At 38.3% G+C, this 22107-nt stretch overlaps 1 protein-coding gene across 1 annotated transcript in view; it reads right to left on the bottom strand.

Moving 5' to 3' along the window:
* Nucleotides 1-529: 529 nt before the first annotated feature.
* The window catches only part of rp1l1b (rp1 like 1b), a 68530-nt gene continuing 46952 nt past the window's right edge, over nucleotides 530-22107 (bottom strand). The window contains exons 6-7 of the mRNA XM_087298097.1: nucleotides 16707-16884; nucleotides 530-13750 (exon numbers count right to left, since the gene is read on the bottom strand). Coding sequence (XP_087154223.1) covers nucleotides 2679-13750; nucleotides 16707-16884 — 11250 coding nt within the window. The 3' untranslated portion in view covers nucleotides 530-2678. The remainder of the gene's footprint in view (nucleotides 13751-16706; nucleotides 16885-22107) is intronic.

The following is a 22107-nucleotide window of genomic DNA, read 5'->3' as shown; positions in this document are numbered from 1 at the left end:
GGTGATTGAAAAAGAATAAAATGAGAAAAGTATAATGAAATTTCAATTAATGCAGTACTATACAGCTATACTTGCTTTGATTTCTTAAAACAATTTAAATAATTTCCTTGTTTCCTTATTTAAATAATAACCCTTGTCTCGGATTATCATTCAGGTCAGGTCAACAGTATGGCAAGTGTCTCCACAGAGAGCCATTATTAGATCTGGCTAATGCTTTAGCGACAGACTTAAATAACAATAACCCCGTAATTCAATTAAGCAACTTAACTACTATAAATGTAGGCATGTAAAGAACATCCTAAAGATTCAGACCTTATTTTAACACTGGAACATTTTTGGCTCTTAATCAACTCTTAATCTACTCCAACCACACACAGTGTTGTAGCTTCTGCATTTTTAAAGCAAGTAAGTCAATTTTCTAATCAATTCTACTGTATGAGGAGCACCCGGACTTTGTCAAGTTTTGATTCATTTCATCAAGTCAGAAATAAAATAACATACGAAATAAAAAAAATAAAAATAAAAACAATAAAGCTTAAATATATTTATTTTAGGCAGGAAATTAGTACATTCAAGTAACAAGGACTTAATATCATTTAAGTTAACAAGTAACCATTTGGCCAGCAGAGAATAAACTGCAATGAAGGAACCACATTCGCATCATCTGCATCAGTGTAATTCATAGTTTTGTCTGAACAAAACCCTCAGTCCTATAGACGTACATCCTTTATGTGTTGTGTGCAAAACATCTAAGGCAAGTCTTATTGTATGCGCCTCAGTCCTTACAATACGCAGTATTCTTTATTTGATGATTTCTGGTGATGTTAATCCTGTGCATTTACTGCACTTACTTTAAGTAAGCATGCATATTCCGACTAATTCAGATGGTGATTCTGTCATGTATTTTAGAAGGGATACAAATGCTTTGCTTTAACCTTTTAAAAAGGTATGATCTCCCCCAAATAACCTTTAGGTAAATCATATTAATAAATAATCCATATTGCTACAATGCAGGAAACATTTAACATAACATATGCAACCACTTTCACAACAACACACATTAATTCTCATTCATTCGTTCACACAGATCTGGTCTCCTGATTTCCATTACGTCACTATAATACCTGAATTTTCATTTACAGTGTCTTTCAATATATTTTAAAACTGCAGCAGCAAAACAAAGTATATGATACATTGACTGATACATTTATTAACAGTCCCTTATGTGGCTAAGGCTTACAATCATTGAATTATATAAATAATTGCAATTAAATATGTTCTTTTGTTATTGATTGAATACAGTTTCTAAAGGTTTTATTATCATTAAAGCTAACAGAGCTTCCTCTGCTGTTCAAGTTTCAGTAATTCCCTTTTTACAGTACCTCAGCACTAATGCTTTGTGTTTGCATATATAATCTGCATATTTTAAGGAATCATTAGAAGTAAAGTGCATTATATATTACTCTTTGGAAAATAAAATAAGGAATCCAAAGGGCTTTTGAAAAGCAGGATTTATAAGGGTAAGATGAATAGTGTATTGTCACCATGTCAAAACCTTCTGTTCACACCAAGGACAATAACTATGATGATAACAATAAAGATGTTGTTCTAAAAATTGTTTGAATAAAGATGTAGAGGAATTATACCATTTATCGTTTCAGAAAAAAATATTTCCAGCTAATAATCTATAAAACCCTGACAGTGAGTCAAAATTCATCAGACTAAAAAGAGCTTGTGCAACTTACGACATTGTGGAGATCCTTTGCTTGTTGCTCTTTTTAAAGGTTCTATAAAGATAAAATTATCTTGAAAATAATTGGTTATACAATTGAAGATAATGATAAGAACAAATGGAAGTTACACAGGCCACAATAGCAAACCGAAGCAAAAAAGTACCTCAGATGTCTAGTATGCTGTAGTTTCAGCTCCTTTATGTTTTCTCCTTTATGTTTGCTGGGAGAAAATAATTTGTATTGTTTTTATTTCACTACATCGACTGCAAAATTCCCTGTTTAATTTTACAGATTACATGTGCTAGATTCACTGCACAGATGCTCTTGAAGCGAGGAAACCTCGCTAAGGAAACCTGCTGGTTACAACAGGGTTATCAAAAAAAAAAGAAAAAGGATAACCTAAAAATAAAGTTTGTTTTTGTATGCTAGTGTCGACACAAATATAGTTATTGTTTTATTTATAGTTATCATGGATGGTGTGAATGACCATTACAGCATGCTACTGTAACAGAGGCCAACTAGTGAAGTGCTGTGCAGGTAAACTTTACTCAGACCCCTAAAAGGAGCACAAGCGACAGATGCTAGACTATGGTCTTTAGCCTCCTTGTTTGAGCAACCAACCCCCATGTGGAAAGTTGCCGGTTCAATCCCAGCTCAAAGTTGGTTGGGAGGTGTAGCATCGGCGAGGGTTACATTGGTGCAGTGACCCAGCTCGGAGCGGGTTGGGTACAGTAGGACCGGCGAGTTTACTAAAAACATTTACAGTTTCTTTAAGTATAATGAATCTGCTTTAAATTTGTTTTTGCAGACCTTGTTGTACTCATAAAAAATTTAAACCCCCATTTTAAAAACCCAAATTAGGGATTTTGATGTCTTTTGACGTCACAGTAGCAGGACTCAACCCTCAGTAACAGTAACACCCTCTCTGAGACCATTTTAGCTTGGTCACTTTGGTTTTTTCTGATGCTGTGGAAGTATTGGTTGAAAACCAAAGTTGGTTTGCAAATGATTTGAACCCATCTGTTTTTTTGTCGGTTCCTCATGAACTTCTTCAAAGGAACCTGGCTGAGATTCCAGTGAGGACTTTGTTATCTGCTTCTGCAAGGCATTTTCCAACTCACTGTCCTCTGAACCATCATTAGTGTCATTTGTCTGGTTGCCCTCTTCTCCTGTGTCCTCAGTGATATCTGAGAGTTTGCCCTTCTCTTTTTGATTTAACTCTTCCACCTCGTCTTTTTCCACACAAGAACTCTCTTCCGCATTATCACTCCCATCCTCTGGAGTCTCCTGGTCTTCATCCTCATTGTCATCTTCATCCTTCTTTGGTTGTCCACTACCAGCAACTTTGAGGAAATTCAAAGTATTTACGAGCAGCTTGAAGGTCTTGAATGCAGTTTTCCTCTGTGGTTTATTCTCTGACTCAGAGTTCAAATCTATGACTTGGCTGTGTTCCTCAGTTTCTGAGTCTTCTCCATCAGCATATGCACCATCCTCAGACTCAGAGTTGTGGTTTATCAAAACATTTAATGAAGCTGCTCCATCTGGTTTGCCATCTTTTTGCTTTGGCTGTAACATGGGCTGTAAATTTGGAGTGTTCCCATCACGTTCCCCTTCATCTGTCTCCATATCTGGTTCAGTTTCATCCTCAGCTTCGTCACCAGCTTCAGCTGATTCGCCATTATTGAAAACAAGACCAGCTTTTTTTGCCAAGTCGTTTTCTTCTTTATCACTTTCTTCATCTCCATCAACAACCTCAAGATTAGTTGAAACATCTTGACTCTCTGTGTCCTCAATGTTAGAAAGAACATCTGCTGCTTCACAACTGACAGTGTCCTCATCTTCACCCTCTGTTTGACTCCTGTCAGTGTCTTCTGCAGTTGTTTCATGATCAGGAGTTTGCTCTGATGGCTCTATCTCAGCATTCTCATCTTGTTCTGTTGATCCATCTTCAGTAGCTTTCCCTTCATGCATTTCAGATTCTGCATTGGTGGTTCCTTCATCTTCTGATTCTGCTTCAGAAGTCTCCTTTTCCTCAGCTGAGACATCTCCTGTATTGTCAACATCATCAGTGTTTTCTCCAGTCTCATCATCATCATCTGCTCTTTGTTCCTCAGTTCCTCTTTCTTCAGCTGATGTCCCCTCAGCAGTTTCATCTTCAGCCGTCTCACTGTCTTTTGTGGTGTCCTCATAACCTGTATCACTCTCTTCTGCAGTGTCAGCTTCATCAGTCTGCGTATCTTCTGCATTGTTGTTGTTATTGTTGTTAGCTGTCTCACCATTTTCTGCAGTTTCATCATTGCTTCTGTTGCTCTCTTCTACACTTTCAGCTTCAGCTATCTCTTCATCTTCTACAGACTCAATTTTAGAAGATGTTTCACACTCGTCTGCAGTTCCATCCTCAGTTGTTTCATCTTTTATAGCAATTTTATTTTCGTATATTTTATCTTCAACTGTTGCACCTTTCAGTGCAGCATCATCTTCAGTGGTCTGTATGTCTTCTGCATCTCCATCTTCAGCACTTTGTCCATCATCTGAAGTTTTATCATCAGCAGTTTCATCTTCAGCAGTTTGTCCATCTTCTGAATTTTTATCATCAGCAGTTTCATCTTCAGCAGTTTGTCCGTCTTCTGAATTTTTATCTTCGGAAGTTTTATCTTCAGCAGTTTGTCCATCTTCTGAAGTTTTATCTTCAGCAGTTTGTCCATCTTCTGTAGTTTTATCGTCTGTAGTTTCATCTTCAGCAGTTTCTTGATCTTCCACAGTTTTGTTTTCAGCCATTTCCTGGTCTTCTGCAGTGTCACCATTTACTGATTCACCTTGGTCTGCAATTTCATCTTCAGCTATCTGACCATCTTCCAAAGTTTGATTTTCAGGGGTTTCACATTTTTCTGCAGTTTCACCTTCAGCAGTGTGTACACCTTCTGCAGTTTCATCTTCAACTGTTTCACTTTCCTTTGCAGTTTCACCTTCAGCAGTTTGTCCATCATGTGAAGTTTGATCTTCAAATTTTTCAATTTCTTCTGCAGTTTCTTCATCTACAGTAAGGTGTTCATCTTCTGCAGTGTCTTCATCAGCAGTTTGTCCATCCTCTGATGTTTTGTCTTCAGCAGTTTGTCCGTCATCTGAAGTTTTATCTTCAACAGTTTGTCCATCCTCTGAAGTTTTGTCTTCAAAATTTTTAATTTCTTCTGCTTTTTCATCTTCAGTAATTTTTCCATCTTCTGCAGTTTCATCTTCAGCAGTTTGTCCATCCTCTGATGTTTTATCTTCAGCAGTTTGTCCATCATCTGAAGTTTTATCTTCAGCGTTTTGTCCATCATCAGAAGTTTTAACTTCAAAATTTTCAATTTCTTCAGCAGTTTCATCTTCAGTAAAGTGTTTATCTTCTGCAGTTTCTTCATCAGCAGTTTGTCCATCCTCTGATGTTTTATCTTCAGCAGTTTGTCCATCATCTGAAGTTTTATCTTCAGCGTTTTGTCCATCATCAGAAGTTTTAACTTCAAAATTTTCAATTTCTTCAGCAGTTTCATCTTCAGTAAAGTGTTTATCTTCTGCAGTTTCTTCATCAGCAGTTTGTCCATCCTCTGATGTTTTATCTTCAGCAGATTGTCCATCATCTGAAGATTTATCTTCAAATTTTTCAATTTCTTCCGCAGTTTCATCTTCAATAATGTGTTCGTCTTCTGCAGTTTCATCATCAGCAGTTTGTCCATCTTTTGAAGTTTTATCTTCAGCAGCTTGTCCACCATCTGATGTTTTTTCCTCAACTGATTCCCCATCTACTGTAGCTTGATCTTCGTCGGTTTGTTTATCTTGTTTAATTTTGTCTTCAGCAGTTTGTCCATCTGCACTTTCACTTTCAGCTGCCTCATTCTCTTCTGCTGTGTCAATAACTGAGTCACCTTCATCAGTTTCATCTTTTGCAGGTTGTCTATCTTCTGCAGTTTCACTTTCAGCCTTCTCAGATACTTCTGCAATGTCATCATTATCTTTCTCACTTAATTCTCCTGTTTCATCTTCAGTTATCTTATCTTGTCCAGCAGAATCGATCCCATCTTCCTCTTGATCTTCATCTTGTTCTGCTGCCTGATGTTGTGCAGTCATTGAGTCATAAGACAACTTATCAATTTCCCCATCATCATCATCATCATCATCATCCACAACTGCCCGTAATTGACTAGGTGCATTCGACTGTTTCTCAGAACTATCTTCTACATAAGTGCTGGAGGCATTGTCTTCCTCATCACCCTCCTCACTTTTTCGTTCCCTAATTTCTTGGATACCAGAAAAAATAATTTCTCCTCCCTCTTTCTCCTCCTCCTCTTTTACAGCCTCAAGCCCCACATTTTCTTCCTCCATCTTACTGGACGTAGATGTACTGGCGTTCTCCTCAATCTTTTCATTGGCTGGAGACGATTTTTTTATCTGGAGTATTTTTCTCAAATCAAAGTCCATCATCACAGGTGCTGAATTCAGTATTTCCACAGGTAACACAGGCTTTGATGCCATTTTCTTTTTTAAGCATGATTCACAAGGACAATATTCATCATCACTACGTTGATCGCTGAAATCTGTGCCTGTCATTGTGTAGTCATCGTCACTTTTAGCAGGTTGTGGATCAATAGATTGGTTACGCATCACCTTCAGACGCCTCCGCCTTTGCTCTGTTTGAATGGTTGATTCACGGGATATTGTTTCTTTTGGTGGCTTTGGCCTGCCAGCTCTGCCATGGATCTTCTTTAGCTCCTTGTCAATACTATATTGTATGCGTCTCTGGACTTCATCTTGCAATTCGGATATCATAGTGTCAAGCTGCTCGTTTTCATCCAGATTCCAACGGACTTTAAACTCAGCCATTGCATCCACATAATGAGTCATAAATTGCTTTTCTAATTTGTTCAATAAATTCAGAACCCATACAGGATCTGGATCTTGAGAAATCTTTTTTGATAACTGACCTCTTTGTAGTGTTGGAGCGCTGCCTGAACTTGTGTCCTCTTGATGGTCTGATTGGGGTTCTTCCGTTTTGGGATTATTCCCAGAACTTTTGTTTGATGAAAGAGGGGTTTCAATGAGTTCCCTTGGGCTATCATAACTCCTGATTGTCTCATCAGAGCCTGGAACATCATCTTTTAGCTTCTCTACATTTTTGTCTGGTGTCATCTGAGTTTGATTTGCTACATCTGGAGTGGCTGAATCATTTTTTGACTCTGGTGTTTTTGAAGTTTCTTCTTCTACTGTTTCTTCAACTTCCTGTACCTTTGTCAGGGTATCCAAGCCTTCACAATCAGTGTTAGGTTGGACTTGGGTGCCATCATTGACACTGCTTTTCCCAGAACCTGTCGAGCCACTGTTAACATCTACACCTGAGGATGATCTGGCTTTCAATTCCTCATCCAGATGTTTGCCTTTCTCTTCTGATGTCTCCTTCTTGTTTTTTGGGTCACAAAGCCAAAGAGATTTAAGCATGCTCATGAGCTCCTGGTATTTTTCTTTTTTACCATCTTCATCACAAGGACCAAAGTCTAACAACTGAAGATTTGCCAAACAATCCAGAAGACCTTGTGCAGATGCAGAGAGTTTACGTCCATACACCGGAGATACCTCAGGTAAGCTATTGCATCTATCGAGTTTGGGGCTCAGCAGGACTTTCATCACCAGAACTGAGGAATTAAACACCTTTGGTTTATCTTCTCTCTGAGACAAATCATCCTCAACAGTTTCAGGAGATTTATCATCAACAATTTCTTCTGCATTTAACACATGATCATCTCCTATCTTATTCTTTGTTTCAAGCTTGGTTGCATCACTTCCCTGCAATCTTTCACGATCAATTTCATCTCCCATAGGCATATTTGATGTGCAAAGTGGCTCTGTCGATTCACACTTTTCATGGAAATCATCAGCCAAGTCACACAAGGCAGTGTCCAATGGGATTTTCCTCAGCCATTCATTCACCACCTCAGTTGGGGAGGCATTAGGCAAGAAAGAAGGGCTCAGCTCAGACATGTCATCATCCATCTTGTGGCAAGAAGAATCACTTCCCATTCTTTTCCTGCATTTGCTACTTTTTTCACTCTTAATATCACTCATATTATTATTAGATGTGCAAGACCGAGGTTTTTCTACTGCTGCTACTGCATTTAAATGGTCATTCTGTTCTTGTCTCGGGTCTTTAGCTGGCCCGCTCTGGGATACCGCACTACCATTAGAGCCACCAAGCAGAATAACAGGTTTTTTTGATTTCTTGGGAGATTTTGGTGGGATGGGACTTAGTTGGTTTCCCGAGGTTAAAGATAAAGTTGCTGAATGACACCTGGGCACACTGTCCTCAACTTTTTGTCTCGACTTGGTGCTTAATTTATCACTTCTTCCACTAATAACTGTAGCTTCAGCATTATTATTTTGACTGTTTACTTGAGAGGATGAACTAGATATATTACTTTTTGGTCTGTCATTTATTTCTGCAGTATGTTCTTCTTTTGTTTTAGATATCCCAGAGTGTGAGATTGCAGAGGCACTTGAAACGGGTGACATTTTACTCTTCTGTTGAGTAGAACTACATTTTGAGCAGATGCTCTGAGGTTTATGGGTAACATCTGGACTTTCTGTTCTCTCTTGACTTGTGACTTCAGTGTGTGCAGACATACCAGAGGCTTTACTAGATGGACGAATCTTGGCTGATAGCTGTCCATCAGGTGATGTTATTAAATACTTTGTTTTGGAGGATGTATTGCTTGCTATACCATTTATGTCCTGGTTTGTGTCTGTATGACATGCAGAGCTGCAATGAGAACATTTGGACTTAGATTTACTAGAAATGTTAGAATTGGCTGATGCAAAGCTTTTAGTTCTTTCCTCTGATGCCGGTATTGCTTCATTTGCAATTCGTACGGGAGAATCTGATAAACACTGTTCAGAATCACCACATACTTCAGATGTTCTTGATTTTACTGAAACAACATCTATTTCCTCACCGTCATCAGCTTCGTGGTCATCAAATATCCCAATAGACACTGAAGTGCTTGATGGTGTTAAAACTCTTTCAGAGGCCGAACCTGCTGAACTGATTTGGGACTTTCCTGACTTTTTAGACAGAGGACTTACAGGTACTTCTTCATAGTCAGAGTCTCTTTCAGATAACACAATTGGACTTGCTGACTTGTTTAATGTCCCACAAACACATTTGTTATTTTTTTCAGGTTTAGATACTTCTGAGTGATCCGACACTGGAGTTTTTACACTGTTTGTCAGTGTAAGATCCTCGACCTCAGAAACTTTTGATTTCTTGGATCTCGAGGACATATTTGACTTAACTGACAATTTGCTCATTGATCTCTTTGCTTTTTTGTCCACACCATCTTTGGATACAGTGCATGTAGATGGACATGACTTTACAGACAAAGAGCTTGTTGTTCTTTCTACAAGAGCATTTGCCTCTTCATCCTCCTTAGCTGTTCTTTCAGATGTACCAGATTTTGCAGACATTCCACTTGATGACCGTACATCTCCAATGTTTTTAGTGTCTTGAGGACCAACTCCTGAAATATTTGACCTCTTAGATCTTGCAGATGTTTTAGATGTAACCGATGCTGTACTTGGTGCTTTCTGCACTATATTGTTGATTAGATCAGATTGTTCTGACTTGTCTGTCCTAGTAGAACGATTAGAAACAGTGGATAAAGCACTTTCTGACCTTACTTCCTTATCTTTTTTTTCAATGTCAGGCCAATGACCAGATCTCCCAGAGACTTCAGATTTCAGAGACCTAGAACTTGGTGCCCTATCTGATTTTTGTTCCTCTGGTTCATTTATGATTATTTCTGAAACTTTTGATTTGCTGGATCTTACAGAGATATTAGATTTTGCAGAGAGTGCACTTGGAGCCCTTTCTTGTATTTCTCCCTCATTTGTTGCTTTATTCTCCTCAGGTGAGGCTTCAGATATTACTGAAATTGCACTTGGAGATCTATCTAGGTTATGAACCTCTTCAGGCTGTATTTCTGAAACCTTTGATGCTTTGGACTTTGCAGACACACTGGTTTTGGTAGAAATAGCAGATCTTCCTGACATTGCACTTGATACTCTATTCTCTTTTTCCTTGTCATCAATTTCAACATCTGTTGCATTGGATTTTTTAGATTTTGCAGAAATGTTTGATTTTGCTGACAAAGCACTTGAAGCCCTGTCTTCATTTTCATCAGGTGTGGCATCTGATATTACTGAACTTGCACTTGGAGATCTGTCAGGATTCTGACCCTCTTCTTTCACTGAATTCTTTGTCTTATTGGATCTTACTGAAATGCAGGATTTAGTAATGCTTGGCGCTTTTACTTCATTGTCCTCATCATCAGGCTCTTCAGCCTTTACTTCTGAAACTTTTGATGCCTTAGATTTTGCAGACATGCTAGTTTTGGTGGAAATATCATATCTTCCTGACATTGCACTTGATACTCTGTCCAGTATTTCTTCGACATCAGTGTTACCATCTATTGCAGAGGCATTTGACATTTTCGACTTTGCAGATATGTTTGAGTTTGCAGACAAAGCACTTGAAGCCCTTTCTTGGATTTCTCCTTCATTTGTAACTTTATTTTCATCTGGTGAGGCTTCAGATATTACTGAAATTGCACTTGGAGACCTATCTATGTTCATAATCTCTTCTTTATCATCAGGCTCTTCGGGTTCGACTTGCAAAACCTTGGATGCCTTGGATTTTGCAGAGATACTGGTTTTGGTAGAAATATCAGATGTTACTGATGCTGCACTTGCTACTCTGTCCCCCTGTTCATTGTCATCAGTGTTGACATCTGTCATAGAAGCATTTGACTTCATTGATATTGCAGAAATGTTTGATCTTGCAGACAAAGCACTTGAAGCTCTTTCCTCTTCTTGGTATTTTGCATCAACAAGCTCATCAGTCAAAACATCTGAAAGTTTAGACTTCTTGGATCTTGCTGAAATGCTTGATTTTTCCAAAAGTGCACTCTGAGCTCGTTCATCTAGTTGGCGTTCTGCTCTTTGAGGTGAAGCAGTTGGCACTTTTAAAGTTTTGGACTTATTTGATCTTCCAGAGGCATTGGATTTAGATGACATGGCACTCAGAGCCCGTTCCTCTGCAACTTCAACTTCTTCACTTACAATTACTCCTGATTGGTTAGACCGTGCTGACAAAGCACTCTGGGCTCGTTTTTCTGCATGGTCAATTGTTTCTACCTGATCTTCTGTGATGAATTCTGATTTTGCAGATATGTCAGATTTAGAGGACATTGCACTAGCAGATCTCAAATCATCTCTATTTTTATCCATATTACTATCTGCTGTCATATTAGATACATTGGATTTCTTTGATTTAACAGAGGTATTGGATTTTGTTGACAATGCACTTGGCCCTCTTTCCTCTGGTGATTTATCTGAGCTTTCACATGTTTCTTTAGGGGCTGTTTCAGAGGTACGTGATGCTGCATGAACAGCAGATGATCGATCATCATCTCCTCCTACCTCTGACATTTTGGACCTTTTAGATCTTTTAGAACTATTTGATTTAGCCGATAATGCACTTGATGCTCTTTCTTCCAGTTGTTCAATGTCTAATTTTTTTGACAATGTGGAAGCTTCCGATTTAACAGACAGAGCACTGGAAGCTCTGTTTTCTGTTTCTTCATTCTCAATCTTGGACTTATTTGATGTCAATGAAGCATTTGATTTGAGCGACATAGCACTTGGAGCCCGATCTTTGATTTTGTCTCCTGATCTTAGTATTGGTGTTGTCTCAGATTTCCTTGATCTTGCAGATACAGAAGACTTTACAGAAATGGCACTTGATGCTCTTTCCTGATCATCCTCTTTTTCCAGTATTTCGTCTTGGTTTACTTCTGAAAATTGAGATGCTCTGGATATTGTAGAGATATTTGATTTTGATGATGCAGAGCTTGGAGATCTCTCCACATGTAGCTCCACTTGATGAGCTCCTTTATCTTCAGGTTTGTTTAATTCAACAGAAGTGTTGATTGAATTTAAAGATTCCTCTTCTTCATGGAATGAAATTTCTTCTGACATTTCAGATTTTGTTTTGTGTGAGACATTTGATTTGAGGGAAACACTGCTGGGGGCTCGGTCTTGATTGTAATCCTCAGTCTCACTCAGTTCAAAGGAGGTTTTAGATCTTGCAGAAATATTTGATATTATCGAAACAGGACGGGAAGCCCTTTCCTCTGTTGGATCGTCATGTGTTAGTTCTTCAATTCCAGATTTGTTTGATGTTCCAGATTTCACACTCAAAGCTTTTTCTTCTATGCCCTCCTCAAATGCCCCATGAGTGGAAATATTTGACCTAGATGACGCAACACTTACAGCCCTTTTCTCAACATTGTCTTGTAATTTGCCGAGCTCACCAATACCATGATCTGATACTCTGGATCTCACTGATATATTTGAGTTGACAGACATGGCACTTGATTTTCTTACTTCTAGGTTTTCCTCCTCACACACATCACCTGAGACTCTTTGAGACTTGTTTGATGTGGCACTTAGTGCTCTTTCATCGTAATCTAAAACATTTGTTTTAACTGATTTTCTAGAGTTGTTGGATTTTATAGAGAGAGCACTTAATGATCGCTTCTCTGGTATTATTTCAGCAGGATTTCCATTCTCACACGAGGTTGATAACTCAGACAGAGACTTTGTAGAAGTTGCACTTAGTGCCCTTTCCTCAGTTACTGAAACTTGCATGTCTTCTACCTCATCATTTGTTTCAGAAGCTTCTGGAGTGTCCTTTGTCACTACACATTTACAGGTTTTGGGTCCAGACAAAATGTTGGGGGAAGCAGATGCTTCAGACCTGACCTCTTCAGTGCCAACTTCAGGACTGGCAAACTTTCTGTAAGTTTTAGACCGCCCTGAAGATGAAGCCTTGCTCGGTGGTCTTGGTGACAGATGCCTCAGAGATGCAGGAGATTTACAGGGTGAAGCAGAACATTGGTTTGTTTCAGGATCTTTGCTCTCCTCATCATCCTGTTGGTCATGGGATGCTCTCGAGATAGTGGGGTTGACGTCATCATCTTGATCCTCCTTCAGTGATGCTAGAATTTGTGAGGAAGAGCTCAAGACAGATATAGACCTCTCATCTTCCTCTACTTGCTGAGTGATCTGAACACTTAAATGATCTTTAGGGAGGTTGGAGGAAATTACATCAGGTCTGTTCTCTTCATTATCAGATGCATGAATGTTCTCACACCTATCATCTACAGTACTTGTGCTCTTTGGTTTAGGGGATATTGAGGATACTTCACTTCGACTGCAGCAATGGTTGATGGTACACTGTTCAATTGTTGTATCTACTTGCTGTCCGAAGGTCTGTTGAATGCAAGTTGCCTTTTCCACTACATGCTCTGTGTACTCCTCACTGGACACTGTGCGAATGCTGTCAGTAGATGCCTTTTTGCACACTATTCTTCTTGAGGATGCACTTGAGCTTGAGGATCTGATGCGTCTTACAGCTCCTTGACTGGGAGGTACAGGATTCTTCCAGATGTCATATTCCTGACAGCGAGCACAGCAGTGCTGACAGTGTGACTCTTCAAAATGTCTTTGGTAACGCTTTGTGTGGTATGTTTCATTTGCTTCACCAGCAGAAAGAGAGTCGGCTTCGGAGCAGCTCTCTGAACTGCCATGCGAGACTGAGCAAGCATCATCAGATACTAAATGGGAATCATTAAAAGTGCTCTTTGACTTTTTGACCTCTGTGGACCAGTGCAATGTCTCGTTGTGCAAGAGTCGAAAACGCACTTTCATCTCCATTGACAGGCTGCCATCTTTATTGACCAGAACTCGCTTTTCAATATCATCATCCATCATATTTTCACCTGCATGGACACAATCACCTCTGTCCCCTGGTGGTAATGAGTCAAGTCGATTTGGAAACAATTTTTCTGATGAGGCAGAGAGTCTTGCAGACCTGTTGCTTGAGTCACACCTTGGGTGGATGACACTTCTCTTTGTTTCAAGTCCAAAGTTGACTACAAGAAAGTAAACAAAGTAAATAAGTTAACATTAATAAATACAAAGTAATAACTTCATGAATGTGGCACAAATTTAAAACAACCTTTTTCATATCATTAATTTTAAATTAAATAGATGGATCCAGATTTATTACTCAGCTTATTTCCAAAACAATCCAACAAGAGCAGTTAACTCGAAAGACTGGGACACACCTAGTTGACGCCAAACAACTAGCATCGACGTAAACCAACTGTGTTGTCGGTTTGCGACCACATCTGGACTAAGGGCCTACTCACACTATGCCATCCGTACCGTGCCCAGGCCCGTTTCCCGGATCGTTTGAGAAGTGTGAGTGCGCTGAATCGGGCTCAAGCACGGTTCACTTGGCCGGCCCTGGCCCGATTGGAAGAGGTCTGCCTGAGCCCGGTTCACTTGGGCTCAGCCCAAAACTGAAAGCGAGACGTGACTTTTAAGGGGCTGTTTCATATGGATTTATTAATCATTCTTACTGTTCAGTGAACGCAAACTGCCGTAGTTTATTAAAGACGCAAACCCCTCACTGCACGACAGCTGCGCGGCTTCAGCAGACCTCCTCATTCCTGCAGCACGAGAGCTTTATGATTGTTTATGAGCGCCAAAAGTGGCGGATCTGTTTGGCAAAATATTTGATGGCATATCAAACGACTGAAACGATATAACTAGACAAATCTCCACTGTGCTGCTGAGTGGGAGAGTGCTTCTCACTGAACAGCGCAGCAGCGATGACGTAAGCGAGCCGAAGCCCGTTTGTGGTGTGAGCGCAGGCCGTCGGGGGAGACGGGAGGGGGACAAAGCGTGCTTTGGCCCGGTTCGAGGCAACTGTACCCAGTGTGAGTACGGTCTAAAAAGCTGTCTGTGAACATATTAAATGGGCAGCAGCAGACTAAGTTATCACAGTACTTGTCAATCACCATGTCACTTATTCATCAGGGGCTGCCACAGTGGAATGCACTGCCAACTTATCCAGCATATGTTTTACACAGCGGATGCCCTTTCAGCTGCAAACCAGTACTGGCAAACATCCATACACACTCATTCACACAAATACAGTACAGACAATTTAGTTTATTCAGTTCACCTATAACGCATGTCTTTGGACTGTGGGGGACACCGGGGCACCCGGAGGAAACTCAAGCAAACACAGGGAGACCATGCAAACTCCACACAGAAATTACTTGAATCAGCGATCCACTGAGCCACTGTGTCGCTTGCATAGTCTAATTTCATTCATTCGTTATCTTGTCGGCTTAGTCCTTTTATTAATCAGGGGTCGCCACAGTAGAATGAAACACCAACTTATGCAGCGCATGCCCTTCCAGCTGCAACCCAACACTGCGAAACACCCACTCACTCTTGCACACACTCACATACACTATGGCCAATTTAGCTTATTCAATTCACCTAAACCACATGTCTTTGGACTTGTGGGGGAAACCGGAGCATTCAAAGAAAACCCACGCAAACATGGAGAGTACATGAAAACTCCACACAGAAACGCCAACTGGCCCAGCCGGGGCTCAAACCAGCAACCTTCTTTCTGTGAATCGATTGTGCTACTCATGGCACCACCGCGCTGCTCCATAGTCTAATCTATTGTTTGCAAATAATTGAGAGATGTAGCAAAGGCTGACCATCAGCTCGTTTTGTACTGGTTTTAAAAAAGCAGAGTTGATAACAATCAAATGCAGGTAATCTACTAATAACATAGGCACAAAATAGGTAAATGCATGCTTTTTCTGGAAAAAAAAAACAATGTTTCAGAGTTCACTTTTATTCTCTCCTTTTGAAAATGTGTCTAATATAATACAAAACTACAAATGCCTACACAATAATGTCAGCATCAAAAAAATCATTGGGCCTCATTCACCAACCATTCCTACGAACAAATCACTTTTCACAAAGATTCTGACATTCACTTGAGTTTTTCTAAGTACAAAATGCATATTTGAGTATGATAGTTTTAGAAGAACAATTCAGTTGACAATTTGTAGTACTTTAATGTGATGTACTTGTGGCCTTTCAAAATTATAAAAAAAATAATAAATAAATAAATAATATATTGTACTATCAGCAATTATGACTAACAAAATCCAGCATTATTCTGTGATGATCACTCTATTTAAAACCAATATTTTGTGCGCCTGGCTTGTTCTCAAAATGGCAAGGATAGTGAGTAACTTTTTTCATAAATAATTCTCAAAAAATAAGAATGTATCAAATAGCAACACTGACAATCGTGCACCTGTAAATAAAGAAAATAATTAAGCGTCTTTTGTATTTGGGAGAGTGGGTTATACAAAAAAATTAATGTAAATGTCATTAATGTATTTTAGTTATCTGTATAACAAAAAAAAAAATAGATCAAATTGTTTCATTTAGCCTATATTGACAGTAATTACAGAGCTCGTCTTTTGCATCTGTAATAATGTTTTCCCGGAACACGAGTTATAGCCTACATATAAAATCATTTGCATGCCATATAAGATATATACCATACATTTTTTTTTTTTAATTATAGTAATCAAGACGTTCTGTGGATCTCTTTGACATCCCACCTTTCCTTATAGCTGATAAGATGACATGCCTTTTTATGGGAAATTGCTGGGCGTTTCCTATGCTAATTTGAAAAAAAAAAGAAAACTAGCACATGCGTTCAATTAAAAAGACACAGGATTCCTAAAAATTAAGGTGAAAACAATTCTTGGGAATCTGGTGTAGATTTTTCTTAGAGACAAATTAACATAATTTCTTAAGAAGATATTGGTGAATGAGTCCCAATGTCCACTCCTTTCAGCACAAAATTTTCACTGTGTGTCTTTACTGAATCCTGGCATAAGCTGATAATAAATCTGGCCCATGTTGTTTCAAATAATAAAGTAAGACAAGAATTGATGATTAATGATAAAGAAAATGTCTTTTTGCGGTGTGACCTACCATTTTTCTTGGCTGCCTTTTCATCGCTGCAGACACTAGAGCGTGACTTTGTGTTCAGCCTCGGAAGTTTGTCGTAAGAGTGTTTCCTGAAGCTGTCCAACAGAAGCGGGTGGAAAGGCTCACGTCCCACACAAACCAAAACGCCTGGGCACTGCAGCAAACTTTGCACACTGTCAATCTGAAAAACACAAATCGGTTGATTACAATATGACATAATCAATTTGATGGAGATCAGCAATATCTGGCTGAAATTAAGTCAGCAGGGATTGTTCCAACTGCCAAGTTCTGATGAGGAAATGTGCTATGATGGATCGAAGCCATACCAATTAAAGGTTAATGGCCCTGGGAAGTCAGCCCATCTGGTGCATACATTTTCCCACACTAATTTTTAATCATGAAAACAGTGATCTGAAAATGTGTGTGATCCATTGTGTAGGGTGTTTTCGACTATGCACGAGCTGATACCCATGGGTCAGCATAAACAAGACATCTACAAACAATTAGGTTATAGGTCACCTCAAAAAACTCCATTTCTTCAATTAGCAATTCAGATCATACCAGAGTTCATGTGAGGACAGTTCGTTACAGATGAACTCCCATTTTAAACAATCCAAAAAGGTGTTGTGCAAGATTTCAGACTCATGAAAGCAGAATGTATGGTATACGTAGAGTAAAAAGTACCCACATCGACATCTCATATCACTCTTTAACATGACTAACTTTAAGCTAAATCTGCATGCTCTGCGCTTTTATGCCTTTAAAACTTTTCAATTTTCCAGCAGGTTTGAAGATAATTAATTGGAACTGTTGTGGATGTGAGTATTTCAAACTGTATGTTTTCATAGCATTGACCTGCTTCTGCTGGTTCAAAATAGCTCTGATTTGAGCAAGATTAATAGTTATTCTCTGGATGCTGGTGCATCACTGCTGTGCAAAAAATACCAGTAAAGGAATATCTTGATCATATCTAACAAGAACAGAAGGAAAAGACTTATTCACTTATATTTAAAAAGAAGAAAGGGTGCAAGACAATCAAGGGAATGCGATATTAAATTGTACATGAAATGTTAAACTAATTCTTTTTGGAAAAACGAGAATTTAAAGAGCCCCTATTATGCATTAAAAAAGGGTCATGTTTTGGTTTTAAGGGTCTCCAACAAGAGTCTAATATGCATGCAAGGTATAAAAAAAAAAAAAAAACACTTTCATTGTCTTATAAAAAACATGTATTTTTACCTAATTATCTTAGTAACTCCCATTTGATTCATTCAGCAATTTATTTGTTCCCAAACCCCTCCTTAGCGCAAAGCTAATCTGCACTGATTGGACCGATGACAGCCTGTTGCAATTGGTCAACAGCGTTCAGCGCAAGTTTATCGAGTTTATTTGTGAGCACACCTGCCAACACCCCTGTTTTTCCCGGAAGTCTCCCACCACCCTCCCGTTTTGTTATTTATCCTAGATAACCTTAAATAAAAATATCACGGATTGACGGTATTGTGATTATTGCTCTAACATAGGCTTTTTAAATGTCTGGGTAAAAAAAAAAAATTTAAATCCCCTTTCAACACAATAGTTTTTTTTTTTTTTTGAGAAAGATGTCAAATATTTTGGAGCAGTAAACATATCAGGCTAAATAAATCAAATGAATCGTTGACCTCTGCGGTCTTTATTAGTTTCAAAAACACAGAAATATTCTTTACAATTGAAATCGCATCTTTGGGTAGCTTTTCTTCCGGAGATACTGTTGTCCTAAAAAAAAAAATATTAATAATAAATCAATAAATAATATTACATATACCATAGAAATGGTATAGCAGAACATTTTGGCGGTTTTAAAACCTTGACTTTTCCAAACCGCAGTATACCTTAAAAACAGTTATTGTCGCATGCTTAATTTTCTACCACATCAATGTGTTTTGTAGGAATATTACTGTCTAGCTGAAGTTCATAAATCTTTTTCAATGTAAATAAACGACATCTCAAAATTTTGTGACCTGCACCAGTATACTTCTTTATTTTCATAAACCCTGATTCCATTTAGACCAAAAAAGCTCAAATCATGATTATATTACGTAAATATGGCAACACTTTGAGAGTACACTTAATGTAGGTACAGTAACAACATTTGAAAAATAAACAAAACATGACTTCTTTGTTGACTGTTGATTCAATAAAATCATTGAACATTAAGAGTTTTTATTTACTTTAACATTACCATGGTCAAAAATAGTGAATACCAAACAAATGAGATGCCAGAATATTGCTATATTTATCCCAATGTCAATCATTATCACTATTTCAAATCCTGAGTTGGGTCATTAATGATAAATTATGCGTCTATGCACTATGTATTTAAATGCTGTTGTCACTCCAGAAACTTTACAATGTTTACAAAGCCATACATTCATCTTGTTCAACAGCACTTTACAATACGGGTGGACTAATATGCATTAAGTAATTCCTAACTAAACCACAGATAATCATAATCTTAGTTAAATATTCACTTAAACAATTTCTTAATATTGACGGCATCAACAACAAATGAACATGTACAGCATAGGTGTCAGTCAATTCCTAGAGGGCCACAGCTCTGCGCAGTTTTGCTCCAAGATTCTCAGATGATTGTGTTTGATTAGGGTTGGAGCAAAACTGTGCAGTTGTGGCCCTCCAGGAATTGACTTTGACACCTATGATATACAGTATAAACACATCTTTGTGAACACAATTGAACACATCTTTTGTGGGCACATAAAATAAAACTTTATTCAGCATACTCATTCCTGTAAATGTGCACCCTAAACTGACATTGAGGAAAAAAAAAAAGTTGAATAAAGTTGTTGCACACAAAAGTCTTCTTGTAGATTGATCATATTCCCATTAAACCGCTAAAGCCATAGGGTCAGTTCAAGGAATATTTTTGGGATATTTTTCTGGACTTTGAATGAGTCAGGATCGTTGCTGTCTACGGAGGATGAGGGAGCTCTCAGATTTCAAACAAAATATCTTAGCTTGTGTCTTAAAGACGAACTTAGGTCTCGGGTAATTGGAGCGACATGATGGTGAATATAATTAATAACACAATTAGGGCTGGGCGATGATTTATTTAATCACAATAAATTTTTTTTTCATATCAGTCGATATCGATAATTATCACAATAAATGTCAAATCTTTATATCTATTAATTTTAAAAGATTTTTAGCATGCCAATCGCTCTGTGTAGCTGATTTAACACATTTGGTGAAATGTGTTGCTGCCTGACAATATTAATGATAAAATAATAAACAAAAGAACAATCTTAATTCATCATTTACTGTTCAAGTTTTCAACAACATTACCTACAAGTTATTAGATTTTATTGTTCAACATCAGAAAAAAATAAAACAAGTTTGGGAAAAGTAAAAGGTGAGCTAACAGTGACAGCATTTTCAGTTTTAAATGAACTGTCCTTTTAATGGTAAGTATGGTGAATTTAGGGTGAAATATCCTTTAATATATTGTATTTAGGAATGCTAATGATTACTTGATGATCTATTGATTATTGTCAATAACCCCTTAATCGATAGACCTTATTGATGACTGATTAAGGATGGACATTTAAAGGTTTAGTTATGCTTAATTTTAAAGCGTGTTTGGCATGCTGTTCCGGGAGAGAGCCCTGAGCTCGTGAGATTCTCGAGCCCGGGGCTCCCTCCAGTTGCAGGGCGAGAGGGGAGTCTGAGCTCAGGTAGGTCTCGAGAACTCCCCTGCTTGATACTGGTAAATGTAGATCATGAATAGCCATAGAGAGTGTATGCCGAATTCAACGTTTGTCTATGATTTCAATTTAGTTTTGCCAATGTAATTATGATACATGTTTTTGGTCTGTGGGAGGAATCCAGAGACCCCGGGGAAAACCCACGCAAACACAGGGAGAACATGCCAACTCCACACAGAAATGACGACTTTGCCAGGTAAGATCTGAGCCAGTGACATTCTTGCAGTGAGGCAATGATGCTAATCATTGGGCCTCCATGATGATTTGACAAGGAAAGGAGAGGAGTAGGGGTGGAAGGGGGGGATTCTTCAAGACGAAGATGGCTAAAGTAAGATACTCTGATTATTTATAGTGATTTAGGAATCGTCTGATTGGTGTATCGTGTGTTAGCTAATGAGGACCGGTTGCTATTAATCATAAGCCTGTGCTCCTCTCGAAATTAGTTTATAAATAAACTTCACTTATGCGCAGAACTATTATATCCATGGGTGTTTTAACCAATTATATCCCATGGACTGGCATGAATAGGCCAAAGCAGAGTTTGTAAAGACTGTCCAGCTCATGCTGCTCAAACTGCGCTTCTTTAATAAATTAAACCGTGAAAACAGTTTAATGGATTGTTTTGGTGCTAAAGCATATACAATTATACTTTGGTGCTTCACCTCAGATGTTATTTGTTCTTGTTTATGTTGTAGATATCTGACTAAATTAGAATTAAGCTAGACATTATACATGACAAAATTTGTTGCAAAAAGATACATTTTCAAAGAAAAATTTATTAAGTGTGTATATTTTAAGTTTGTGCCCGTCTTAAACAACTGTGGTGGATAATGCTTTGCTCCGTGGAAATAAGGATTTAATTAACGATCCACTGCTATTGTAAACATATGTCATATATTTGCTGCATTTTTAATATGTCATTATTTTAAAGATTATGTCTTGAGCATCTAATTTCTCCTCTGGCTGGTTATTTTACCATAGATGAGGGACAATAGTGCTATTACAGATTTCAAAGAAATTATCTTAATATTAAAAAGGAAACATGAGCTTGACAACAAAAGTTCCTATCAATGTCGTAACAAATGCCCTTAAATGCAGCTTGTAGTTTACAGCAAGCATCAAGTGTTCATTGAGATGTGTTTGAGATTGTGTTGTCTGTCATATCATTCGTCTGTCTTTTCAGGGGGTTTTCTCGTAAGGCACAGCTTTCGAAATTCATGACATGAAACTCTGCTGGGTAGTTGCGTTGGTTTACAAACATTTGTTTTTGTCTGTAAATTTATTAGTATCTTCATTAGGTGGTATTGATTAAACAGGTTTCCTGTTATGATGACACGAGTCGTCTGTGCAGTTTGCAGTGCACGTTTTTTTTGTTTTGTGTCGAATTGCAAAAAAACTAAGTAGCTCCAGACTACTGAAGTTTAGTGACGTTTCTTGTCAAGAATGTCTCTGACCTTTTTTACCTTATTTTTTTCTTACTCCTCCAAGTGTAACTAACACTGTATGGCTGTAAACTTGTACTGCGTGTGGCACCCGGAAGGGCAGGCTGCAAAATGCCTGCGCAGCGTTACGCATAGTGCGTAAATATTATCGAACACTTATCGAACTGTCTTTACCGTTTTATCGAAAAAAATATATATTGT

Source organism: Danio rerio, chromosome 20, assembly GCF_052040795.2.
Source record: "Danio rerio strain M-AB ecotype USA chromosome 20, GRCz13ab, whole genome shotgun sequence".
Lineage (NCBI taxonomy): Eukaryota > Metazoa > Chordata > Actinopteri > Cypriniformes > Danionidae > Danio > Danio rerio.
Note: the sequence above shows the minus strand (reverse complement) of the source record. Positions and strands in the feature narration are given on the sequence as shown.